We start from the raw sequence: 27,904 nt of genomic DNA, 5'->3' as shown, positions 1-27,904 counted from the left end.
TGGCAGGCACACATGTAAGAAATGTCACAGTCGTGAGTACTGTACGTTTTTAATTCATCCTTGGCGTATAATATCTCCCACGTGGGAAGGTGTGTGACCAGCACAGTTTACTGAAAAGAGTTAACGTGTTTTTCCAGTAGCAGCAGATTTGACAACGATATCGTAATGGTAAGTACGAAAACGGTCTTCCTAAGATTCGTTCCGCTATCGTTCCCATGTTATGTTTACGTGGGTGCATGGTGGGAGAGACGATAGCGGAACGAATAACTTTTATAGTTCTAACGGATAATTTTCCGCACGTCGCCACCAATTTATCAGCCCTTGATTAACTCCAATTCCACTGATTTTGTTTTCGTAAAATTTGTTCGTTCTCACTAAATCTCTGAACTACGGACGTAGACTTAGTAGAAGTTAGTAAATGAAAGATGAGAGAATGGTCTTCTGTTCTATGTGGGTGGGGGCGGGGGGAGGGGGTCATTTAACCTTAGCTTCACAGTAATTTGAATATAGCCGGACTCATTTTGGATTTTCCCCAAAAAATATTCAGACCACCATTTCGTACTACAAACCTAGAGTACTAGACACAGTAACTGGGGGGCTAGATTCTTTTTTTCCAAATGTTTACAATTAGGACCTATCACTTTATCAGTTATTCTGTCACAAATTCACAGATCAACAGTGATTGTTATTTTAAATGGTTATTTTTTTGGTTAGATTTGTGAAAACAAGCTGTTACAGTGTTGCCAGAACAGCATTTTGTTTCCTTCATACATATACATGTAACAAAGCTGTCTGCCTGAGTAGGGTTAATTTTCTAGGTGACGCTCTTCCATGTAATTTTCTATACTTCACAGATGGATAAATCAGATGATAAAGTTGTAAGTGGGCTGAGAGAAGACGTTGAAAATCTTCTCCAGGCCTTCCTCCACAGACAGACTGTCAGATATCAAATATTTGCCGAGGAGTGGAGAAATTTCAACTTCAGTTTCATTCATTAGTAAGTTCAATGGAGCAGCTACAGAATGTGAAGTCTTGGCCAAAGACATAATTGCTAGATATTGGTTATAGTGTGGTACGCTCAGTTGTAAATCGCTGAAGCATGCCATCTTACGGTAGGATTTAACCAATTTGACTGGATGGCGAGCTTCGAGGCGAGCTTGAGACTAGTCTGGCGAGCAACTTAATCACTTCAAGCTCTCCAGTCAAGTTGGGTGGACACTATTGATAATTGTCAAAGACTAGTCTTCACAGTTGGTGTACCTCAACAATATGCATAAAAACACAAACCTGTGAAAATTTGAGCTCAATTGGTCGTCGAAAGTTGCGAGATAATGAAAGAAAAAAACACCCTTGTCACATGTTGGTCACACGAAGTTGTGTGCTTTCAGATGCTTGATTTAGAGACCTCAAATTCTAAACTTGAGGTCTCGAAATCAAATTTGTGGAAAATTACTTCTTTCTTGAAAACTACGTCACTTCAGAGGGAGCCGTTTCTCACAATGTTTTATACTATCAACCTCTACCCATTATGCATAATCAAGAAAGGTTTTATGATAATAAGCATTTTGAGTAATTACCAACAGTGTCCACTGCCTTTAAATCATACCGTAAGATGGGCGCTTTGGCGATTTACAACTGAGCACGTCTTGGGTTAAGACTACAGAATGTTATGTGTGACTCAGACTCATATTCTGCTCAGATGAAAAGAGGCTCAACTGATTAGTCTGTTGAGTGTCATGGCCGAGTGGTTAAGAACATCAAATTCAAGTTCTGGTGGTAAAAGGCAGTGGACACTATTGGTAATTACTCAAAATAATTATCAGCATAAAACCTCACTTGGTAATGAGTAATGGGGAGAGGTTGATAGTATAAAACATTGTGATAAACGGCTCCCTCTGAAGTGGCATAGTTTTAGAGAAAGAAGTAATTTTCCACGAATTTAATTTTGAGACCTCAAGTTTAGAGTTTGAGGTCTCGAAATCAAGCATCTGAAAGCACATAACTTCGTGTGACACAGGTATTTTTTTATTTCATAGTTACCTCGCAACTCCGACGACCAATCAAGCTCAAATTTTCACAGGTTTGTTATTTTATGCATAACTTGAGATACACGGTACACCAAGTGAGACGACTGGTCTTTGACAATTTCCAATAGTGTCCAGTGTCTTTAAGTCACCGGAGTGTGGGTTAGAATCCCGGTCGTGATAATTGTGTCCTTGAGCAAGATACTTTACTATAATTGCTTCTTTTCACCCAGGGGTCAAATTGGGTAATGGTTGATATTGTGTATGAAAAAGCCTTCAGAGCACCACGGCAGCTCAGGCTGTATACTCCCAAGGGAGCTGAGAAAGATTCAAAGGAATGTTATTGGCCTAATAACCACTACCAGGGCACTAATGTAAAGTGCATTGATACAGTTATTGTGAAAAGCGCTATATAAGAATTTGTTATTATTATTATTGTTCTGGACTTGACCCAAATGATATGAACGATAGTTCACACAGGACTCGGACTAGACACTGAGAACTTATTGAACTTTGACTCAACTGTGACTCAACCCAAATAACATAGGACATATGATGTAGGACTCAGACTGGACTACAATGACACATGACTTAAAGGAACACCTTGCCTTGGATCGGACGAGTTGGTCAAAACAAAAGCGTTTGTAACCGTTTTTTATAAAATGCATATGGTTGGAAAGATGTTTTAAAAGTAGAATACAATGATCCACACAAGTTTGCCTCGAAATTGCGTGGTTTTCCTTCTACTGTGCGAACTAACATGGTCGGCCATTTATGGGAGTCAAAATTTTGACCCCCATAAATGGCCGACGTGTTAGTCGACGAGGTAAAAGGAAAACCACGCAATTTCGAGGCATGTTTGTGTGGATCATTGTATTCTACTTTTACAACATCTTTCTACCCATATGCATTTTATAAAAAACGGTTACAAATGCTTTTCAAAGACCAACTCGACCGATCCAAGGCAACGTGTTCCTTTAAGCTCTGGACCAAAATAACCCATATCTTGCAAATGTACACAACTTTCATTTTTAAATTTGTGTTTCCTTTCACAGTGCGATTGAAAAACGACAAGAGAAAAAAGAGGTGAGAATAATCGTATTAAACGAAGCAAAATATTTGCTTATTTCGGAAAGTCCCTCCTGCAAGAAGGTTTATTTATTAAAAAGCCCCACACACAAAGCTCCCCATTCCCAAGTTGGATTATTTAAGACCAATTATACTTCATAAATTAAGCAGCGATTAAGATCGTAACTTAAAATTTAAAATTGTAAAAAAATTAAAATTATGAGAAATTAATATTGCAGAGTGTTGCAAACTGCTTACCAACCAAAATGACCAAGGGTATAGGTGCAAACAAATAGTTTTTCATTCACTAGTTTCTATTACACCAGTACACCTGTTTATGTGTGTTGTGTGTGAGTAGGTATGCACATTCAAAGTCAAACTGGGGACCTATAACAATAGGGGACAATAGAGTCCATGGTTCAGGAAAGGTTCACGGTTGGAAAACGTGTACAAACCAATGGGAGCTGTTGCCAAAAACTTAAAAGTGTAAACAAAAGAATAGGAGGTCCACAGTTGCAGGCGTACATACGAGCTTGGGTAAGTTGTCATTTAGCCTCAAGAAAGACTTGGAGAGGGTTGAATCGTAACTATTTGTTTGCATTTATACTATTGACCCAATTCACCTGAAGTTATCATCAGAATAATCTTGGGTGGGTATATTGGTGGCAATGTTACTGTGTTTTATTGAGTGAAGTACATTTTTTTTGTGGCACAGTAGTCGCGTTTGACTTTTGACCCAATTCACCTGAAGTCATTAGAATAATCTCGGAATGCGCCAAATTGGTGGGCAATGTCACTGTGCGTTATTTAGTGAAGTATGACTTTAAGCAATGCAGCATTTACACGTAAACCTAATGACCTACAAAATCGTGAGTGTGGCACAGTCCCGCGCTTGACGTGCGTGCACGGAGTCAATAGGTCCTTTTATAACACACCTCTTGCTCGTTCTGTATTCTGGTTGGCTGAAACACGGTCACGTTGGATTAATGAACTAATATAGGCTAGTTATCGCGCGCGCCTGTTTTGGGGGAATAGTACCACAGCGGGCAATAGTCTTTGAATATAGTGCCCCCGGTAACAGTGCCCTTTCTTGACTTGAACCGTGAACAACAACAACAAAACTTCTTTTTCTGTTCTTTTTTGACATATAAGACCGAGCTGTGTTATAAAACACATATTGACTGGCATAATTCGGTAACGTCTATTCCCCCTTGGGCCTATGAGTGACCAGAAGAAGGCCTATTTCCTTCCGCCTTCGGCCTCAGGAAATTGGTCGCTCTTCTGGTCACTCAAAGTCCCTCGTGGGAATAGACGTATACTAGTTACCTCGTTGCCAGTCAATATGTGTATATTATCCCTGATGCAAGTTTTTCATCTAGTTGTGTGTTTTGTTTCTTTCCATCTTGATTGCAGACTATGTTTGAGGCATTTCGTGTAGCCACAGACTACCTTCTACCTCCTTATGAGCTGCAGTACCGTGTTGGGGCATTGTATATCCTCTATGCCATGTTTGAGACTCAGCCTCATAAACCTAAATATAAGGTACTGTACAATGGACCCTTCCTAGGAAATATTTAAACTGCACATAGCGCGTGCGCACTTACATTTGGGTTGGCAAAATAAGAGAACATTGCGCTGTTTTGTACACGGCTAATGGCTGTGTGGCGCAGATGCGATTGCGCATCTGCTTAGTGCACAGCTCTATGGCATTTCCCAACCAATAAGGTCTGTACGCATGCGTGAATGTAATTAGCATATTTCATGAAAAGAGTCCATGGTCTGGTATTCGGGTGCTTAATCCTCCAGTTAAAGCCACAAAGGTCGAGTCCGAACCATGTCAAAGTCACAAAGGTCCAATCCGAAGGTTTTTTCATACACAATATCAACCACTACCCTCTCAGGTGTCCATTTATTCCCCCGGGTGAAGAGAAGCAATTATATAGAGCATCTTACTTAAAGGAACACGCTGCCTAGGATTGGTCGGCTTGGTCTTTGAAAAGCATTTTTAACCGTTTGTTATAAAATGCATATGGTTGGAAAGATGGTGTAAAAGTAGAATACAATGATCCACACAAATATGCCTCGAAAGTGCGTGGTTTTCCTTTTACCTCGTCGACTAACACGGTCGGCCATTTATGGGAGTCAAATTTTTGACTCCCATAAATGGCCGACCGTGTTAGTTCGCAAAGTAAAAGTAAAACCATGCAATTTCGAGGCAAACTTGTGTGGATCATTGTATTCTACTTTTAAATTATCTATCTAACCATATGCATTTCATAACAAACGGTTTCAAACGCTTTTCAACGACCAACTCGTCCGATCCAAGGCAATGTGTTCCTTTAAGTGTCATGACCAGGGCCAGATTTCATAGAGCTGCTAAGCACAAAAATTTGCTTCTATGAAATTTCTTCTTGATAAAAACAGGGTAACCAACCAAATTTCCATGTGTTGCATATTGCTTCTTACTGGTATTCAGCTGTCATTTGGTCATCCTGAAAATCATGTGGAATTTTGGTTGGTAATCCTGTTTTTAGAAACTTCATGCTAAGCAAATTTTTGTGCTTAGCACCCTCACTCCGATGACTTAACCACCAGAATTGAATTTGATGCTCTTAACCACATGGTTATGACCCGCTATGTAGAATTTCACTACAGTTTTATTATTATTAACAGCCGGTATTATTTACTACGATAACTTCAATCAAAGTGTGACTGATAATTTTGTGTTTTGTTCAATGCAGATCAGGATGGGTCTTGAACACTGGAGAAGTTTAAAACAGCTCATGGACACTCTAGAAAGTCAAGGGCACCTTGATGCAGTCTACATCTTTAACCAACTCAAAATGAAAAAGGCGTTCATGTTCACTGCCATGCCAAAGAAGGTAAGTTTAGTTTACCTTAGCACTGGACACTATAGGTAATTACTCAAAATAATTTGTTTGCGTAAAAACTTAGTAGCAAGCAATAGAGAGCTGTTTATAGTATAAAACATTTTGAGAAACTGCTCCGTCTGAAGTAACGTAGTTTTTGAGAAAGAAGTAATAATTTCTCACTAAAATATTTGATTTGAATTCGAGACCTCAGCTCATGAGGTCATGAGTTCAAGGCATCTGTAAGCACACAACTTGTGTGATGTTTTTTTTTCTTCCATTCTCTCGCAACTTTGAATGGTTCTATTCCAGATAATGTGCGCCTTATAAATTGTATGTAATTATGATTATAGTTTCTGCCTTCTTCAGATGATCTTCCACAGTAGTTACATGGAGCTAAAACCAGAGCAGAACCAAACAGACCGATGGTTGGATCGTCACCGACACAGTCTAATGACGGAGAGCTTTGATGACACAACTCTAGAGGTAAGATTCCACACTTAAAGACACTTGACACCTTCGGTAATTGTCAAAGATCAGTCTTCTCACTTGGTGTATCTCAACATACATGTATGCACAAAATAACAAACCTGGTTTGTCGTTGAAGTTGCGAGATAATAAAGAAAGAAAAAAACACCCTTGTCACACGAAGTTGTGTGCTTTCAGATGCTTGCTTTCGAGATCTCAAAATCTAATTCTGTGGTCTTGAAATCAAATTTGTGGAAAATTACTTGTTTCTTGATAACTACGTTTCTTCAGAGGGAGCCGTTTCTCACAATGTTTGATACTTCCATTGCTCTTTGCCAAGTAAGTTTTTATGCTAATAATTATTTTGAGTAATTACCAATAGTGTCCAGTGCCTTTGAAATATTACAACACATTCAGAACAACGAAAGATAGATCCAGGAGACTGTTTTGTTTCTGTTTTGAGGTAAGGGGAAGTCACTTAGCTTTAAAGATTGTTGTGACTCCCCAGCCTAAAGCAGGCACTTTTTTTTAATTTGAACTGTATAATAATAGTAACAGTAGTGGACACCCAAGGAGGGGGGGGGCGGGGGTGTATAGTCATAAATTGGGAGTATAAGCCTCTCCATGGAAATTTATTGTAATTTATAAATAAGCATTGGTGGGCTTAGGCGGAAAGATTTTTTATACTGGACCAGTCGGTGGATGCTGGTTAAAATGTGGCTCATCAGAGATTTCAAAACAAATCCAGGGCTTAAAATTAACACAGGAGTGCCTACTTTTATCATGGGGCTAGTAAAATAACAACTGGACAAGCCAGGTGGTCTTGGGGTCTTCAAGTGACTAATAACAGTAATACCTTATTGTGTAATGTCTTCTTTGCAAAAAATGTTGACAATGAATCTGATGTACCTCACAGTTCTGTTGAGTATAGAAGTAATAATAATAATAACAATAATAATAATGAAAACTTATAAAGCGCACAAATCCACAGAAGTGCTCATGGCGCTAAAATACAAACAATAGCATTACATTAATACACAATAACAGAAAAAAATTAAAATTAAAATGTAAATCTAGAACATCCGGTATAGAATACAATAAAACAAATGCATTATTTAAGAAAACATCCTAAAAAGGTAACAAATGACAAATGAGAAAGATCTTCTCTTAATGCTTCATTCTGAATCTGGTAGTGTAAAATGAGCCGAGTTTCCTTGATGGGAAGAACAACTTTTAAAAAATGTAAATTTGCCTATAAATATTTATATTATTATAATATCAGTATGGAATAAATTTACGATCAAGAAGAAGTTCAGAACGACCCGCAATCAGTCCCTTATTACAAGCCATGATAAGAGTCAAGTCAACTTGGTCCTGGTACCTTCCATTGTCACCATTTTGTATCAAGTTCTTTTTTTGATGGAATTTGTTTAGTTGTGGTATTTCGTAATAAACAAACAATCAAACGAACAAACTTAGTCCTCAAAGACGAGCCACCCAGAGAAGGTGGTCATTCTGGTCAATCCACTGTAGACCTCACTTCCGCTGTGGAGCTGTAGCCAAACTCGATCTCCATGCGTCAGATCCAGAAGGATGCTGTTGCTAGCCGCGTCGTAATAATCGTACCCAGCATCCTCGTACAGCGCCGTCATCAAAATCCCGTTCTTCATCAGTTTGATGTGTAGATTACGTGAATTGGTCCATTTATTAGCATGCACGACGAAGTAGTATGTCCCGTTGACCTGGCAGGTGAATTTCCCCGTATCCGGGTCAAACTCATTCCCGTGGAGTGTGAAGACGTGATCGAACTGGATGATAGCGTCCTCAGCTGGTGCCGTCATGGTGTTGGATGAAGCCACGGAGAAGGCGATTTTCCGACGACCGGCTCTCGACAATATCTGTCGGGACTCGATCCCTGACCCACTGTCGCCCTTTTCGCCCTTTTCACCCGGTGCCCCAGATGTCCCACGCTGACCTCTGGCTCCGGATGCGCCAGCAACTCCAGCTGCTCCGGGTACACCTGCTTTCCCTGTTGGACCTTGGGGGCCGATTGGGCCTGTTTGCCCAGCGGGGCCGTAACCACCCACTTCTCCTGGAGATCCTTGATCACCCTTTGGTCCAGGCCGACCCGTCAGACCGTTGTTCCCGTTGTTTCCATGGTTTCCTGCAAAAAAGTTCATTCATTTTAAAATAAAAACAGTTTTATCTTGTTTGAAATGATACTAATGCCTCATTGTTCCTGATAGATTTCTTCAAAATTTTCACACTACATTTTATTTTTATTAAAATTATGTAATGGAAATTTGGTGAATCCACACATACTCACAATTTTAGATTTTTTTGTTTTTTCATTTTTTTTTTTCATTTAAAAAAGCTTGAAATTCGAATGCAGGTCATACATTCTACCATGACTTGTGTCAATTAAACCATTTTGAAATAGCATTAAACGGTACATCTCTTAATATTTTAGTAATGGGTTAAATACACACTTAGTTTTTGACATAAAGTGGAGCTTGAAAAGGTAGAGGCTGCTTTTCGGGCGCCCTCATTGTACAACTGACCATTTCTACTGTTCACTCGCCAGGTAACAGACTTTTTTACCTCAAGCCTCTGTTTGATCGTATGTATTTAAATGGCGTAACTCAAGATACCTGCACAATTTAAAGGTCTTGTACCCTGACCTACATTTGTACACTAAGCGATTACCTGGCATCCCAGCCGGCCCTTGTATACCCGGCAGTCCAGGGGGCCCATAAGGACCTGTCTCCCCACGAAGCATGTACTGACACATTGACGGAGGTACTTGAGAATCTTGACCCTTCGGGGACTCCCTGGAAGAAACGCCAGCACTCTGCGAGGCGCAGTGTAGAAGTGGCATGTGTAGAAAGAGTAGGTTGAGGATCGCCAATGTGGCTTGTTGCTGGGTTGAAACCAGATGCATTGTGGTGGCGCAAAGGTTATGAACACTGAAAGAAGATAGAAATCTGAATCTGAATTATGTTGTCGTCACAGCATCTCAGTGGAAACATCACACCAAGGGGATCATTTTTTTCTGTAATTGTTGTCTATGCAAGTCGCCAGACAAACAAGGCCTGAAGGCCACTTCAAGGTGTTGTCTACATTCAACTATTTTTTGAGGGGCTGTTGCCACCTACTCATAGGGTTGAAACAAGTTTACTCCCTTTACAGTCCATATGGAAGCCAGGTTGGTAAAGCAGAAAGCACTACCTCCCAAACTTATCGAATCAGTTATGGTTAAATGTCTTGCTTAAAAGGACACAAGTGAATTCTTTCCCTGCCTTTCACTTCTGTGGACCCCTTTCGAATCCCACCTTAGACCGGAGCCCTGCATGTGGATTGGGTTTTCACTCCCTACCTGTAACGCTGAACTGGTACACTATTCGAAAGGTCATGGGTTCGAGTCCTGCATCAGCAGATATTTCTTTACCGGGTTTGACCTTAACTTTTTTTTTAGTGACTAACCAGCAGGACTAGTTAGCTTTTCATTCCAATGGTCCATCAGCTGTTTATACTAGTCTATAATTCATACTAGAAAAGGGATGCTTTTCAACGCTGTTTGACTGGTCCTCAGGTCTTTTAAAGATGGTATGTCAGAATTTTGGCCGATTTGACCGATTTGACCCCAACATTTTGATTTAAAGGGATGCTGCAGTGAGTTAAAATAAAACAGTTAATTTTGCTGTCATTTATTTCTGATATATGTATTGAACATCAATAAAATGTGTTTTGTTTATTCCCAACATATCTGACTTGCGTAATGAGCGACATACCACCCCTACCATCGACGTCACGTCGGGAATTCAAACATATCGTCGGCAAGTCTGGTCCCTAACTACACGCGCCTAGGTACCAGGCCACACAGTTCACAGGTCTATTATGCACACAGCCAGGGGGCCCAACGCTCGGGTTACCGACATGACGTCACATTTAATAAAAAATATTTAAGGTTCATGAATAAAAAAAACACTGCAGCCACCCTTTAAAATTCAATAGGTATTTTGATGGGGGTCAAGAAAGTTACAAGCTTTCATTTGAGCCATTGCTCGAAAAAGTCCGCCAATTTATTATTAGCAGTGAAATAAAGTGCTCAAAATTAGTTTTTGTCGGGATCCTCCTGACAATACAAGAAACGTTTTAAAGTTTTGTCATGGTTCCTGACCATTAAAAGTAAAAGTTAAATTTGTTTTAGTCAGAGCGGGCGATACTCTTTGAAATACCATTTTCAAGTACCAGTTTATGTCAATTTTTTAATGTTTGGGGCCAAAAATTTGCTGTAGCATCTTTAAGTGACATTCGGGAAGTAGACCACTCTTAAGGGAGAATGCTGTGTTTATATTTGTCTATGCTTTTGTTGAAGAAGCAAAAGTTAAGGCCACCTCCATGTTAATTTATTTCAGAAATATTCTCTCTGTTGAAACACACATCACATATTCAGGTTGCCCCTCTCAGGCCTGTTATTTAATCTTAAAAAGGGCTAGGCCATTTCCATTTTACAAAGGGCACTTCCACTGGGAAATCTAAAAGTCAATGGGGAACTTTTGGAAGGGCACCATGGCCAAGATCGGGGGCAATGGAGACCATGACCTCTGTCTGTGGCCTGCGTGTAATAGACCGATCCATTAAGCTCCGCCCCATTGCATATTGACCAATCACAATGCAACAACGGTCCGACAAATAAGGTCTGACATGTGTGCGCGTATCTTGGCGCGGGCGGCAGATTGTGCAGAAAGGCATTGGAGAGGGTCACGTGTTCTTGCTCACACGTGCGTCGTGGGCAGAGCCTAATGGATCGGTCTATTCCAGGCCAGCCCTCACAATGAATGCTTGTTATGACATTCCCCAAAGTAACCGCAAAGTAACTGCAAAGTAACTGCTGAGTAAGAAGTTTTAAACTTTTTAGGGTGCACTAAAGCTCACAGGGGTATTTTTCTTAAATGTATGGTTGAAGGTTCACATACTTGTGTTTTGGTTTCCTGTAGAGTTTGATTCCCTTGTAGATTACTTGACATGTATAAAAGTAAACACATTCATTTTGCCCCTCACCATGAATACATGTTATTGTAATGACATTGCTTACAGTAACCAAAGAGTAAGTTCAAAGCTCTAAACTTTTCTGGGGGTGCAGTAAAGCTCATAGTGGGATTTTTTGACATGGTTGAAGGTTCACATAATTGTGGTTTGGATACCTGTAGAGTTTGATTCCCTGGGGGATAATTTGCGATCATTTGATAAGTTAACATGTTCTCTCTATTGGACACATTCATGTTGCCCCTCGCAAAGAACACATGAAGAATGTTATTGTAATGACATTTCCCAAAGTAACCGCAGAGTAAGTAATATAAGCTTGAAACTTTGTTTTCTGCACTAAGCTCACAGTGGGATTTTTGTGTGCAAGTTTTGTTGAGGGTTCACCTAGTTGTGGTTTGGAATCCTGCAGAGTACGATTCACTGGGGAATAAACTGAATTAATCCCCCACCACCAAAAAAACCCATCTACAATGTAGTTATATTTGACTTATGTCCGGTAGAATGTGACTGAGCAAGGCATTACACCAGACATATGTTATAAACCCTGTCACCGTGTTTATCCTCAATCAAGAAAGATTGAGATCCGGCATTTTTTTCAGGACCACAGATTAAGATCGTTTAAACCTATGCTTGATCCTGCTCTGATCCTACTTTTGATCGAAGGATTCACACAAAAACACATGCAAAAATCCCCCCATTTCTAGCAATTTCTGAAACGACCATATTGAAATTCCATTGTCTGATCCGCCACCACTGCATTGACACCTGTTTCTGGAATCCACTTTCAAATCTGATCGTTCAATTGCAGGGTTCAACCCCCCTCAAAATGTGGATTTAAAGGAACACAATGCCTTGGATCGGTCGAGTTGGTCTTTGAAAAGCGTTTGAAACCGTTTGTTATAAAATGCATTATGATTAGAGAGATATTTTAAAACTAGAATATAATGACCCACACAAGTATTGCGTGGTTTTCCTTTTACCTCGTCGACCATTTAACTGGGTCAGCCATTTATTGGAGTCAAATTTTTGACTCCCATAAATGGCCGACCATGTTAGTTTGCAAAGTAAAAGGAAAAACCACATAATTTCGAGGCAAATTTGTGTGGATCATTGTATTCTATTTTTAAAAATATCTTTCTAATCATATGCGTTTTATAAAAACAGTTTAAACGCTTTTCAAAGACCAACTCGACGGATCCAAGACAACGTGTTCCTTTTAATTGTCAAGTAAAAAGGGTTGTAGGCTAGTACTGGTAACCCTATCATCCTGTGGGAATGGTGGGCTTCTGAAAATGTCATGCCTTTTTTAAAAATAATGGTCATACTTCTTCACCTAAAACAAAAATTGTTTATATGATTTATGAAATTGTTGAGTGACTGCAAGTATTAAATTTCATTTGACCTAAGTTGTGCTGTGTTTGCTATACCATTAATATATCAGAAAGATAAATTGATGACAATGCATGTTTTAAATTTGGCTAAAACTTCTTATGGTCACTTAAACTGCAAAGTTTACTAGCAAGCACTAGTCCGATTCCTGAATGTTAAAAAATAAAACAGCTTTATTTTCAAAAGTTGAGTGGGATAAACACTTCCCGACACTGAACTCAAAACCACTCTTTATAACCCAACACTTTTTTTGATCGAGGTCAAAGGTCATGTCAAACAGAGTTCTGTAAAAATGTGACAAGCAGGGGTGTCTGTAAACACATGTGGCTGACGTAAATACCCAGCTGACTTCATAACAAGCCTGACAGGTAGCGAGTTAAGCCCACTGTCTGCAAATCACTCTCGATTAAGCACTGAATTGTTTTATTTGTACAACTTAAACCCCAGACAAAATATTGGGGCTACATAGGTCGTTGCATTGGTCTTGCCCTTTCTTCGTAGTTAGAGTAGTTACACTTTCAAAAATAAATCTTTATTTTCTAAATGTATGAATACATAGTAAGCGATTTTTGTATTCTTCCAACAGTACCCTTTGGTTTTTAAATTCATGATTTGCAAAAAAATATTTGATTTTGAAAAATGTTGCCCATAAGAGAGATACTTTTTCTAGAAAAAAAGTGCTTTTGCCATCTAAAAGAAAATAATAAAATACTACAAGTGCAAAGTCATAGCGAAGGAAGATTTTGAACTGCAAGTATTCACTTTTTTAATACTAAACTTACATTTATACCAAGGTTTTGTTTATTGGATGATATCTTTATCAAGATCAAATCCAGAATTAAAATGAGAACCTTTTTCAAGTCAGTGTTTCTTGTGACAATGATATTTTGCAAAGGAAAAACGATTAACGATTAACAGGTGGACATGGTTGTTAAAACAAATTATTTTAAAGCCATTATACACTTTCGGTACAGAACAAACAAAAAAAAAGTTCACAGATTTACAAATAATTTAAAGGGTTTACAGAAGGTAATGGTGAAAGACTTATCTTGAAATATTATTCCATGAAATGCTTTGCTTTTTTAGAAAACATTAAAACGGATTACGGATTTATTTTAAACACATGTCATGACACTGCGAAACATGGGGAAACAAGGGCGGGTTTTCACGTTATTTTCTCCCGACTCCGATGACAGATTGAGCCTAAATTTTCACAGGTTTGTTATTTTATATATAATTTGTGGTACACGAAGTGTGGGCCTCGGACAATACTGTTTACCGAAAGTGTCCAATGGCTTTAATAATAAGTAATACTATTCATAAACTTGGGTTCCTTTTTGAATGCCTGTTTTTGTTAAGAAGTTAGTTATATTCATTTTAGTTTTTACCATATACACCGCTGTTTGTAAGCACTGTGTACTGGGTACTTCAAGTTCTAATAACAAATCACAGGCATAATACTCGGGTGGGATTTGAACCCATGACCTTTGCAATTCTAGAGCAGTGTCATTCCAACTAGACCACCGAGATTGCCCTGTGGCTAGAGGCAGTTCGATACCTATGTTTTAGAAGTGAGTACTGCAAAGGATTTAATAGATGTTAAATTTGCATCAGGGATAAAGAATATTCATTTTGGTTTTTACCCATATTAAAAAAGATGTTGAGTTGTTAATGTAAAACTTACCGAGAACAAACACCCTGTCCTTCGTCTTCAACCAACGTTCAAGCACTTCTCCTTAAGAATAAGAAAGTTCCCCAAAAGTTCAGCCTCTGTTGCCAATGGAGATGTTATGCTCTTGAGGGGCACTGGGTCGGTCTTTATATACCCCTGGTCTCCACCAACCAGAACACTAGCGAATCACTTGATTTTGCACCATGGAAGTAATTGGTTGATGACAGATTAAAGATGACAGAGGATAAATCAACTCCCAGCATCTCCCAATTATATCACTCCTGCCAAGAAAATAAAAAACTCCTTCTTTTCGTGGCTGGCATTAAAGGGTTTGGGTGCACAGATTTACATTAAATCACACAGCTGGAAGATAATGATGATAGAAATCTCCCCTTAAAATATTACTTGCTGGTGTACTGTAGTTTTTGAGAAATGAGAAAACATTGTCACAAAAAAAAATTCATCTCAATGTCAAGAGATGAAAATAAAAATAATAATAATAATAACCTGTTTTTATATAGCGCTTTTCACACCCGGAGGGCGTCCCAAAGCGCTTCACATTATAGAGTGTCATGGCCGAGTGGTTAAGAGCATCAAATTCAAGTTCTGGTGCGTTTTCACCGGAGTGTGGGTTCGAATCCCGGTCGTGACACTTGTGTCCTTGAGCAAGATACTTTACTATAGTTGCTTCTTTTCACCCAGGGGAATAAATGGGTACCTGCGAGGGTAGAGGTTGATATTGTGAATGAAAAAGCCTTTGGAGCGATATAAACTGTTGCCCAGGTTGTATACTCCCAAGGGAGCTGAGAAACATTAAAAAGGGATGTTATTGGCCCTATGACCAGGGCACTAATGTAAAGCGCTTAGAGAATTAAGTGTTAGTTATTAGGCGCTATATAAATCAAAAGTTATTATTATTATTATTATTATTACCCCTGGTCACTGGGCCTTAAATCACTCCTTAAACCATCTCGACTCCCTGGGAGGGAGTATACAGCCTTGTCAATCACAAGAACCATCTCTGCACCCATTTACCCCTGGGTGGAGAGAAGCAATTATAGTTAAGTGTCTTGCTCAGGGACACAAGTGTCACGACCGGGATTCGAACCCACACTCTGCTGAACAGAAGCACCAGAGCTTGACTTTGGTGCTCTTATCCGCTCAGCCACGACACCCTGTAGTTTAGCAATGTCAACAAATTGTCAGTACTGGTATTTACGCGACTCTTCTGAAAACATCGCTGCGTGATTGTCACTTTTTCTCAAAAACGTGACAACTAATTTAGCTAAAACTATAGGTATATTGTATTACCTACATCTTCAGTCAGAGTGAGTAGGGATTCATTTCAATGCGAAAAACTTGATTAAAGGGTTTTGTTTGGTTGTCCAACGAAAAATAAATAAAAAATTGGCCTTCTCTGTAATAGTTTACTACCTTTTTGTCAATACATATTGTCTATCAGCAGAACATTGTATACCCATGGCATATTATGTTCTCCAAGAGTTCCAAACCTTAGTGCCATAAAAATGCTCTGATTTCCAAAACTATTGTATTTACCTTTAAATGCACCGTACACGTTTGGTCATTACTCAAAATACATATTAGCATAAAAAATTACTTGGTAACGAGCAACAGAGAGCTGTTGATAGTATAAAACAATGTGAGAAACGACTCCCTCTGAAGTAACAAAGTTTTTGAGAAAGAGTTAATTTCTTACTTAAATAATAAAAGACTTCCGGCCAGAAGCTTTTTATTCCTATCTGAAAGCACACTATTTTGTACAACAAGGGTGTTTTTTCTTGCATCATTTTCTTGCAACTTCAATGACCAATTAAGTCCAAATTTTCACCAGCTTGTTATTTTTATGCAGGTGTCGGGATACACTAAGTGAGAATACTGGTCTTTGACAATTACCAAACTTGTTCAGTGCCTTTAACCATTGCCTTTAACCATTGCCACAGGAATGCCACATGTCAGGTCTTGTCCTCTCATATAATATATTTGATCAAAACACGCCGTAATAAAACACATCGCCCAGGATCAAAACAACTTTTTTTACAACCCTGTAATGTGACTGGCCTCCAAACATTGGCCCTTATAAATTTTCTTGGCAAACTTTTTCCTGTATTTTCCAATACTTTATAATTTGAAAATACACCCTTCTTGATTTTGTACTTATTACTAGCTTTTTTATTTTTTATGTTTAGTTTATCTTAAAGTTGAGTGTACTTTCCTTTTTCCAGTCAGCTGGAGAAATGGAGAAATATTAACATAAATATTTGCCAAAGATGGGTTAAAATACTTGGCAACCCCAGGAACATATCATTCAGTCAGACATGAAAGTCTTCCTACTTGGCTTTTTTTTTTTTTTTTTTTTTTTTGGGGGGGGGCATTGAAAAAAAAGATTTTTTTTGTTTAAATTGAGGTTTATTGAAGTTTATTCTTGGTCAGCCCTTGTAGTCTGCCTACTTTTTCCCAAGGACCAAACATCATACTGCATGCCTACTTATTATTATGTATGAATTATGTTATAAAGATATTTTTTAAATAATTTTTGTTAAAACCCAAAACGGCAACACACCTCAAACTCTGAAAAACAAATATTCCAACCATAGGCTAAAACCATTGTTTGTCATAATATCTGGCTCAACGGGAGGCATGTATGAGCGTTAGGAGATTCCAGTTTACCATAGCAGATCTTCAGCCGTTTTGGTGAAACAACTTTAACTTCACCAGGGGACCAACTATCCCATTAAGGTCCAACAAAAAACTTGTGCCCTTTGCCAAGATTTCTGATTGAACTTTGGGGAAACTTACGCACTTGTTGGCCTTCGAGGTGCACTTTTAAAATTAGAGTCGAGGGACTTTCCAAGAAGGACGTCAATTGGTGGTCATGAAAAGAAAAATAAAGGGCTGTTACATAGCCTAGATACCCACCACGATAAACATTTCCGCCGGCAGGGCGTAGGTACATGTACAAGTGATGACCCCCCCCCCCCCTCAATCTTGACGAAAAGTCACCAATAACATGTATCTGTTTGAATCCCACCCGAGTAACATGCCTGTGATATTTTTTCACAGCACTTGGGAATGTACTGAGTATACAGTGCTTACACACATCGGTGTATAGGTTAAAACCATAAATTAATATTCTTTATCCCCGATGCAAGTTCAACATCTCTTATATCGTTGCGGTACCCGCTGCCAAAACATAGGATTCGAACTGCCTCTAGCTTCCAGGCAACCTCGGTAGTCTAGTTGGTAAGACACTGATCTAGAACTATGAGGTCGTAAGTTCAAATCCCACCAGAGTAATAAGCCTGTGTTTTTTTTTTCACTGGACTCGGGGAAATTATTGAGTATACAGTGCTAACACACATGGGTAAAAAAACAAAAATAAGTGTTTCTGTATGTTCAAGCGCCTTGAGTACCTAATTGGGAAAAGTGCACTATTGACCCCTAAGACACGCGTCACACGTGGCGGCTGATGCCACGCTCACCATGTTGGTGGTCAATAGGCTTACGTGTAAACGCCGCATCGCCTAAAATGCGCACTTCACTGAATAGCCTTGCTCAAGGCAGTCGAATTATTCACTCCGAAAAAAGACCGCCGCTGTATAAAAGCCGACCCGTATTCACTGTGCGTAAAACCCACCCGTATTCACTGTGCGTAACATCACACGACACGGTGCCCCCGTACACTATCCCCATGCGGAGGCCGTCAGGCCGACAGCCTTGTAGGGTCTGTGTTGAAGCCACTGACCTCATTACTATAACAAGCGAAGAGTTCCCACGGTCAGCTCATTACCATAATGCCCGCGAAAGATGAGACATGTCTACATCATCACACACCACCACCACGGACGCTCAGCGAGCATGATAGGCGTGTGTGATTGGACGTCAAAATGAATAATTCATTTGCCTTACATCCTGTATTGTCTGATAGGTCTGACGAACGACATACATATTCATGAGCTGCATACTAGCATATCCTAGAGCCCCCCCAATTTCGTCCACTATTGGAATTTTTTCAATACAACACATTAAAACAGGAAGATACAGACCCGACAAGGCTGTCGGCCTGACGGCCTCCGCATGCGGTTAGTGGTGTACGAGTGCGATGACTTGTGTGAACAGTATTCGTGCGATGTGACAGTGTGTATACGGGTGGGTCATTCGGTGTGATCGCACACACCATGCACAGGGTATACGGCGGGTGGGTTTACAGCTCATCCAAGATTATTCTTAGTCAGGTGAAATGGGTCAATAGAAGACTGTATAGCCCATGTGTGTCAGCTTTCATATAAATCTTGAGAATACCAGCACAGTAAACATTAAATAGGTAAGCCGCAATACAATAAAAATAATGCAACGATTGCAGTTTTGTTCCTTTACAATTCCCTATAGTCTGAATCCTTGAAGGAGAAGCTTTCCAAGAATTAATTGGGTACAATTTGTAACCAATTATGCTTTACCATTGGACACTTTCTGTAAGCAGTATTGTCCAAAGGCCCACACTTCGTGTATCACAACTTATATAAAATAACAAACCTGTGAAAATTTAGGCTCAATCGGTCATCGGAGTCGGGAGAAAATAACGGGAAAACCCACCACTGTTTCCGCACGTTTCGCCGTGTCATGACAGGTGTTTAAAATAAATCTGTACTTCTCGCTATCAAGAATTTACAATTGTTTTAATGTTTTCTCAAAAAGTAAAGCATTTCATGGAATAATATTTCAAGAGAAGTCTAGTTCACCATTACCTTCTGTAAACCCTATAAGTTATTTGTAATTTATCTGTGAACTTTAATTTTTTTTTCTGTTATGAAAGTGTATAATGGCTTTAAAGGCGGGGTGTGCACCTTTGGTAACTACTCCAAAAATAAAAGACCATAAAAAAAGTCTGGAGATGATTGCTGTTATAAAACATTGTTAAGAACAACCGCTTGAAGAAATGTAGCTTTAAAGAAATTAGTTAATTTTCATCAAAAATTTGTTTTCCTGAAAAGGGTTGTATGAAAGTACGCAAATTATGCAACAAGGGTGTTTTTTCTTGATGATCAATAGAGCCAACATTTCTACATGTTTGTTATTTTATGCATATATGCTGGACTTCGACAATTACATTAAGTACGTTATACCCTGCCTTTAAAAAGGTCTCATAATTGATTGCCACCTGTGGTCCCCTTGTTATGAAGGGGTTACCATTGTATTATAATGTCCATATCCTACAGGTGTATGGGGGGGGGTATACCTATTTTAAAAGGACAATGGTTCATGATAAGTGTAAAATTGATTCATTACAGCAGGAGTTGTTTTGATGTGTTTTGGCCGACAAATGTTTTTCTATTTTGTAGGGAAAAGGCAAGTTGAGATTTCAGCCATATGGTTTTACCTGATTTGGATGGCTTTTATACTGTGTTTATACATGTACTTGACCAGAATTTTGTTTATGAGACCAGAATAAAAATCCATTGGTTACCATGGTCCAATGGTTTAAACTGCAGGAATCCTACCAAACCAACAGCTTACTAGAAAAAGTATTGCCGCTTAGTTACTTAATCACAATTTCTTGATTTGTGCCATTCATAAGACTTACATGATTGGCTATGACTATGAGGGCTGTTTGCATGTTAGCCAACTGGTCTTAAACAGCTCTACAGTAGCTATGTCCTTTATCATGGAAAAGTAGGGAGTAAAGGCCCGGTCACACAGGCCCCGATAACGAGAACGAAAACGAGAACGATAAAAATGCACCCCCTCGATTGGTTGAATTGCTCCACGCAGAATACACCCACGCTTATTCAACCAATTGAGAGCGTGCATTTTTATCGTTCTCATTTTCGTTCTCGTTATCGGGGCCTGTGTGACCGGGCCTTTAACCCCAGTGTTTCTGGTTCACATACAGCATGCACTTGTTTACAGGTTTCCTTAGGCTTGTGAGCTACACGTACAGTGATTAAGTTTGCGGCAATCTTGGTTTCATTAACAGAAATATATAAAAAAATGATAGCATACTACTTATAAAGTAGGATTTTAAACTTTGCATGTTGGAAGTATTGTTAGGTGAGGTTTGTGGTAACACCATGTGTAAATCTCCTTTGAGTACAGTGTGTTGGTTCTCAAAAGAAGGGGCGGTTGACAATGACAACTCAACTCTACTTAAAGGCAGTGGACACTATTGGTAATTACCCAAAATGATTATCAGCATAAAACCATACTTGGTAACGAGTAATGGGTAGAGGTTGATAGTATAAAACATTGTGAGAAACGGCTCCCTCTGAAGTGATGTAGTTTTTAAGAAAGGAGTAATTTTCCCAAAATTTTATTTTGTGACCTCAAGTTTAGAATTTGAGGTCTCGAAATCAAGCATCTAAAAGCACACAACTTCGTGTGACAAGGGTGTTTTTTTCTTTCATAGTTATCTCGCAACTCTGACGACCAATCAAGCTCAAACTTTCACAGGTTTGTTATTTTATGCGTATGTTGATATACACTAAGTGAGAAGACTGGTCTTTGACAATTACCAAAAGTGTCCACTGCCTTTAAAATCTTCCACTACCAGTATGAGACCTTTAAGATCGGCTCCTACTGCAGTCAGTGCTAAAGGTTTCTGAACTCTGGCCCAAATTAAGAACCTTGAGATATTTGGTTGAATTATTACTGCACGCAAGCTGCCGCGCGCTACCTACAACCGTTGCATGTGTATAATCGCACTGTGACTGTTGCATGAACGGCAGACAAATAGGCAGCCTTGTCATCAAGTCTAACTTCTTGGTGGCCATTTTCTGTGGAATTAATCCATGGTTTTGAAATTCTTATTATTTATTTTTATGCCATTCCTTTATTTGCAGCAATATTGTTGAGTTTGTGTTTAATTTTGATATTCTACAAAACCACAATGGAATTCCGCATTTCATATTCTTAGTTTCCATTTTTGTAAACAATGTCGATTGATTTCTCTCTCCCTCTCTCTCTCCCCCTCTGGCTCTCTATTGATTTTTCTTCCCAGGTGAACCATGATTTACACAAACAATACCAGAAAAAAAAGCATGACCTTGGTCTCCATGACAACACATCGTTGATGTTAGTGAAAGAGTCCATCACCGAATTTATCGTCAAGAGGTAAGCTCAAAGAGATCTCAAAAAAGAATTACTCTGTTGACCCAGAATTTTTATCTCCACTTTATCTGATTTATTTTAATGTGAGGGTAAATATAGTGTTCACTATTGTCGATAAAAGCATGAGAGTCTGTCTTTCATTTTGACCAAATTTTGTCTTTCTTTTTTTCAAACCTAAATTATCTGGCAGTCTTTACAACCAAAAAGACATGCAAATATAATTCTTGCATTTTCAATCAATAAACAATCAATAAACAAATAAATAAACATTATGTAGGTTACATATTTGGAGGTTATAAAATTTATCAAAGTAAAACTCAAGTGATGTAGCTTTCATTTTGTTGTGTTTAATCAGATTTAAAAAAATTAATGGCTGTTCTTTCCTGGAGACGATCAGAGCATACTGATCAAAATATTGAGGCATTGTTCACAGATTTTATTTAGAAGTTTGTTACTTAGTGTGACTGCAAACTAAGTTTCAATGTTGTTTTGGTTAGTTTACAAACGCCACTCAGTAGCCACTTTCTCCTGGGACTGAAACAGGGTTACTCCTTTCACAATCCGTAAGGATGTAATCATTGGTATCATCCACAAGGAGCTTGACTGGTAGAGCAGAATGCAGTACATTCCCAACTTATTACGAAGCAATTATGGTTAAAGACACTGGAATCTATTGGTAATTGTCAATGACCAGTCTTCTCACTTGGTGTATCTCACAATATGCATAAAAAAAAAACTTGTGAAAATTTGAGCTCAATTGGTCGTTCAAAGTTGCGAGATAACTATGAAGGAAAAAACCCTTGTCACACAATGTTGTGTGCTTTCAGATGCTTGATTTCGAGACCTCAAAACTTAATTATGATGTCTCGAAATCAAATTCGTGGAAAATTACTTCTTTTTTGGAAACTCAACACTTCAGAGGGAGCCCTTTCTCACAATGTTTGATACTATCAACCTCTCCCCATTACTTGTGACCAAGTAAGGTATTATGCTAACAATTATTTTGAGTATTTGGGTCTGTCCACACTAATGGGTCTTTTTGGTTCCAAAAGATAACTTTTTGGACTGTGACTGGGAGGGTACACAAAATACAACATTTTCCCCTGTATTTTGTTTTGTACAATTCTCTGCTGATAGTGAGTGTGCTTACCAAACAGTATAACAAATGTCTTATTATTTAAGAAGTTACGCAGTTTTCTTTAAGACACATTGTTTGTAACGAGGACAGACATTTTGTATTGGAATTGACTAGAAATGGACGACACAAATAATTAATTAATTGATTTACTCAAAGGTTAATTAAGTTAGACCCATTGCCCCTATTTTTATGGTTATCTGTAAAAACCAAGAGTACCTTGAGGTTTTTCAGCTTGTATGAATGTTTGTTTTTAACATGGACAGACATATTGTGACAAATGTCTGTCCATGTTACAAACCTAATATCTTCAAGATAATTCTCTGTAGTTTCTTGAGTACTCACGCAGATGTCTTGGTTTTGCCTGGAAACATTCTTTGCAGGGACAGCATTGTAGGGGACAACATTTTTGGCAATCTGTTTATATTATTATGCCTTTCTCACCATTTATGTACGAAATGTCTGTCCAACATTCCCCTGTTACAAACATAATCATCTTGAAGATGATCCCCAGTTATTGCTAAAATACAGATAAATGTGTCTTGCTCTTTGCAAACAAAAACCTTGAAGTGATTTGGAATGTGCATGGGAAACAAGCTTGACAAAACTCTTCTTGTTTATTTTTGTCACCCATTTATAAAAAAAAGTCACATCAAATGGTCCCATTAGTGTGGACAGACCCATTTACCAATAGTATCCACTGCCTTTAATTGTCATTTGTGAATTACCATAATCGAGAGACTGGAACAGTAAATTTTAACAAAGAAGAGAAACTCACATTTTTGTTACAATTTCCATCGTTTTCTTCTTTCTAGATTTGCAAAGCTTGAAGCTTCCCTTGAGGCAAGTAAAGAAAGTTCTCAGACGACAGAAAGCAGCGATTCTGATGAGAAAGACCACGGCTCAAGAGTACTGCAGATTAAACAACGCTCGTACACCACAGTTGCAAAGGTCAGTTGAAAGGGTTTGGGTACTTTTTGTACGACATAAAACCCATACATAGTGGTTGTAGAAAGCTTCCTTTAAAATATATGCCGAGGTGCTGTAGTTTTTGAGAAGTTTTGAGATGAAAATTATTTTAGCGCGTAGAATGGATTTACTCAACTCTTCATAATTCATGTTAAAGGCAGTGGACACTATTGGTAATTGTCAAAGACTAGCCTTTACAGTTGGTGCATCTCAACATATGCATAAAATAACAAATCTGTGAAAACTTGAGCTCAATCGGTCATCAAAGTTGCGAGATAATAATGAAAGAAAAATAACCCTTGCAACACGAAGTTGTGTGCGTTTAGATGGTTGATTTCGAGACCTCAAGTTCTAAACTTGAGGTCTCGAAATCAAATTCGTGGAAAATTACTTCTTTCTCGAAAACTATGGCACTTCAGAGGGAGCTGTTTCTCACAATGTTTTATACCATCAACCTCTACCCATTACTTGTCACCAAGAAAGGTTTTATGCCAATAACTATTTTGAGTAATTACCAATAGTGTCCACTGCCTTTAAATAGGAATGCTTTTCCACACTAGACTAACTGGAGTGAATTCTGACTGGTACTAAGGTGATTTAACTGACATCTGACCAGCAGAACAATAGTTACTCTTAAAACCCTTTTTGGGGAAAATTTATTTCATGTGCACAGGTTATTTATTAAAACAACTGGTTTACTTCATACAGACCAGTTAACATTAAAGACACTGGACACCTTTGGTAAATGTTAAAGGCAGTGGACACTATTGGTAATTGTCAAAGACTAGCCTTCACAGGTAGTGCATCTCAACACATGCATAAAATAACAAACCTGTGAAAATTTGAGCTCAATCGGTCATCGAACTTGCGAGATAATAATGAAAGAAAAAACACCCTTGTCACACGAAGTTGTGTGCGTTTAGATGGTTGATTTCGAGACCTCAAGTTCTAAATCTGAGTTCTCAAAATCAAACTCGTGGAAAATTAAGCCTTTCTCTAAAACTATGGCACTTCAGAGGGAGCCGTTTCTCACAATGTTTTATACCATCAGCCTCTCCCCATGACTCATCACCAAGTAAGGTTTTATGCTAATAAATACTTTGAGTAATTACCAATAGTGTCCACTGCCTTTAAAGACCAGTCTTATCACTTGGTGTATCTCGTCCTATGCATACAATAGCATACCAGTGAAAATTTTAACCCAAGTGGTCGTCGAGGTTGCGAGAGAATACACACTTGTCGCACAAGTTGTGTGCCTTCAAATGCTTGAATTCGAGACCTTAGCTGAGGTCTCGAAATCAATTCAAACATTTTAGTGAGAAATTACTCTTTTCTCAAAGACCAGCTTACTTCAGAGGGAGCCGTTTCTCACAATGTTTTATACTATCAACAGCTCTCCATTGCTCGTTACCCAGTAAGTTTTTATGCTAAAAGTTAATTTTGAGTAATTACCAATGGTGTCCAGTACAATAACTTACATTTAGGGCTACATATACATCTGATTTGTTTACGCCCCTACAGTTTTTGTGGACAAATTTCGGCCATTTTATATATTGTATAAGTCACAGTTGAAAGGGTAACTGGAGAATGCTGATAGTTTTTATTTAATTTTTCCTTTTACACAGGCATCTAAATCAAGACGACATCGCCAACAGGCTGCTAAATCACACCCTTCGGAGACTCCTACCAAATCAAAGTCCAACAAGAGCCATGCTAAAAAGGGTGTTGGCCTGCGTAAATACGCAGTAAAGGACACTGCCATTGAGCTCTCTGAAGATTCAGCAGACAGCTTATGGACTCCAAGCAGCAGTAAGAAACGCAAAGCCACACCTAAAGTAGTGAAAGCGCCCTCTGTGTGGGAAAAGAAGCCAGGTTACTCCGCTCCGACGGAAGAAGAAATGCCATCTGAGCAGACGACTCACTTGGAGGTGACTGAGGAAGCTATGGAAGGAGATTTGTTTTATTTACCAAGTACCTCAAAAGAGATGCTAGACCAACCAGAACAAGAAATTGCAGCTCAGCACGAGGACTCTGATTTCGTAAACTCTGATAATGATGATACTGAGGCAACTGCAACCAGAAAGGAACCGTCATTGTCACCAACCCCAAAGAAGGCTAGCACTAAGAACTCTAACAGCTCCGAACCTCGCGAGGTTTCAAACCTTAGACGTGGCAGGTCAAGAAAGGACTCTGCATCAGTGAGTCCTAAGAAAACTACAAAAGCAGCAGCTCAAAGGAAGCGGAAGGTGTGTGAAAAGTACAAGGTTGAAGAGTCTGAGAGCAAGACCAAGGAGTCAAAACGAGAAAGGCCAAGTCGGCGACAAACCAGAAACCCATCCCCAGAAACCACTCCCACAAAAACCATGGCCGATAAGAAAGAAACATCAAAGCAAGGAAAACCAAGCCAGCGTCAAACCAGGAACTCATCCCTTGAAATCACTCCCACAGAAACTAAAGACATTAAGAAAGACAGAACGAAACAAGGACAAACAAGCCAGCGTCAAACCAGACTGTCATCCCCAGAAATCACCCCCACAAAAACTAAAGATGATAACCAAGAAAAATCAAAACAAGGCAGGCCAAGAAAAGAAACTTTAGTAGTAGGGAGTAACAGATCTCCCAAAGACACCACAAAAAAGAAGCAAAAAACCTCTGATGAAAATAACGCAAGAGGGAGTGAAAGTTCAACTGGTTTAGAGGTTTCTGATGTTGCAGCGCGAGGGCGTAGGACAAACGTAAAGACTCGTGGAGGTAAAACAGGAGCCAGAACAAGGGGCGCTAAGAGGAGATAATTGGGAGACTTTGTGAAAGAACAGTGAAAAACCAAATACAAAGTTTGCATTGCATCAATGCCAAAATAAAAATTAATAAAAGGCTCACTGAGCGATAAACTCCAAACGCGAAGTTAGATTATTTACTTCTCATCAAATATGACATTTCAGACATAAATATTTCAAGGGATGTTTTCTACTATCATCATCATTAGACCATGTAAGTTTTTTTTGTAAATCTGTGATCTTTACGATATTTGTTTCTTACCAATTCTGTAACGTTCCTTTAAGAGCAATTAGGGAGCTGTTGGTATTATAAAAAATTGTCAGAAACGACTCCATTTGATTAACGTAGTGTTAGAGAAAGAGGTAATTTTCACCCAAAACTGAAAGCAGTAAATTCCATGCAGCAAGGTTTTTTTCTTTCTTTATTATCTCTGACTTTGATGACCAATTGAGCCAAAATGTTCACAGGTTTGTTTTTTATATTATGAGACACACTAAGTGAGAATACTGGTATTTGGCAATTACACTAGTGCCATGGTATGCCTACCAGTTAACTTAGTATGTGGTACACTAAACCTCTTCGACACACCATATATAAAACAACTTCTGAAAACCCAAATGAAGTTTATATTTACATTTTTATTTCTGTATTTGATTTTTCTTATGTAAAAAAAAAAATATTTTAAGCGGGATAATAAATGTGATTCGGCAAAAACAGGACCAGTGCTTTGAAGAATATGTTTAATTTTTGTGTTAGTGTTTTTACGTTTTATTTTCTTTACTATACAAATGACTATATTATACTAGACTTAGTCGGGCAATCAGCAGTTCGCGCGAGAGCAGTGATCTTGCGAGATCTTGCGAGAGCACCGCCACAACTCGACTATCTCACCGCGTGGGACCATAAACGGCTTGTCCACAAGTCTAATATTTTACTTGTAAAGAGGAACAATAATCTAAAGAAATCCACAAGAAATGCCTCCAACAATTCAGCCGTTACTTTTGTCCGAAGACTTGTTAATAAGGGATTCAATGTGTGGTGAAGAGGTTTTCAACTAGTGGTTTAAACCCGCCGAGGCCTGGTTCTTGATAATTTTATCGAGACGAAGTCAAGGTAAATTATCAGGAACCAGGCCTAGGCGGGTTTAAACCACTAGTTGAAAACCGATTCAACACACTTTGATTCCCATTCATAAATACCTTTTCGATCAAAAATCATCAACACTTTTGGTCAAAAAGTAAAATAAATGCAAAAATTATAATTATTCAATGATTTCTTTCAACACAACACCCCTCCAGCTATGAAATGGTAAAGCCCTCCGCCGCTCTCACGTAAACAACTCCTTATAAGGGAATGCTGT

The 27,904-nt window shown here is 38.7% G+C and overlaps 2 protein-coding genes across 3 annotated transcripts; one reads left to right on the top strand and one right to left on the bottom strand.

The window, feature by feature from the left end:
• On the top strand, nucleotides 1-27,265 carry LOC139949298 (uncharacterized). Of its 2 annotated transcripts, XM_071947713.1 has the most exons (9): nucleotides 1-168; nucleotides 855-997; nucleotides 3,080-3,110; nucleotides 4,506-4,634; nucleotides 5,834-5,974; nucleotides 6,332-6,448; nucleotides 21,553-21,665; nucleotides 23,613-23,748; nucleotides 25,392-27,265. In XM_071947713.1, exons 1-9 carry the CDS (start codon nucleotides 166-168, stop codon nucleotides 26,556-26,558), a joined length of 1,980 nt encoding a protein of 659 aa, XP_071803814.1. In that variant the 5' UTR covers nucleotides 1-165; the 3' UTR covers nucleotides 26,559-27,265. The 2 variants fall into 2 exon arrangements, with proteins under 2 accessions (XP_071803814.1, XP_071803815.1); XM_071947714.1 differs by lacking the exon at nucleotides 855-997.
• Nucleotides 6,461-14,677, bottom strand: LOC139949299 (uncharacterized). Its single transcript, XM_071947715.1, has 3 exons — nucleotides 14,553-14,677; nucleotides 9,137-9,396; nucleotides 6,461-8,594 (listed from the first exon to the last, which is right to left on the bottom strand). Exons 2-3 carry the CDS (start codon nucleotides 9,369-9,371, stop codon nucleotides 7,906-7,908), a joined length of 924 nt encoding a protein of 307 aa, XP_071803816.1. The 5' UTR covers nucleotides 9,372-9,396; nucleotides 14,553-14,677; the 3' UTR covers nucleotides 6,461-7,905.
• Nucleotides 27,266-27,904: the final 639 nt, after the last annotated feature.

Source organism: Asterias amurensis, chromosome 16 (genome assembly GCF_032118995.1).
Source record: "Asterias amurensis chromosome 16, ASM3211899v1".
Classification (NCBI taxonomy): domain Eukaryota; kingdom Metazoa; phylum Echinodermata; class Asteroidea; order Forcipulatida; family Asteriidae; genus Asterias; species Asterias amurensis.
Note: the sequence above shows the minus strand (reverse complement) of the source record. Positions and strands in the feature narration are given on the sequence as shown.

What these genes read in the sequence shown, in the direction of transcription:
- LOC139949298 (XM_071947713.1), top strand. An exon ending in TCACTGCCATGCCAAAGAAG is followed by an intron (nt 5,975 to 6,331) that starts GTAAGTTTAGTT and finishes TGCCTTCTTCAG; the next exon opens with ATGATCTTCCACAGTAGTTA. An exon ending in TTGATGACACAACTCTAGAG is followed by an intron (nt 6,449 to 21,552) that starts GTAAGATTCCAC and finishes TTTTCTTCCCAG; the next exon opens with GTGAACCATGATTTACACAA.
- LOC139949299 (XM_071947715.1), bottom strand. Translation starts at nt 9,371, where the DNA reads ATGCATCTGGTTTCAACCCAGCAACAAGCCACATTGGCGATCCTCAAC. An exon ending in AGGGCCGGCTGGGATGCCAG is followed by an intron (nt 8,595 to 9,136) that starts GTAATCGCTTAG and finishes ACTTTTTTGCAG; the next exon opens with GAAACCATGGAAACAACGGG.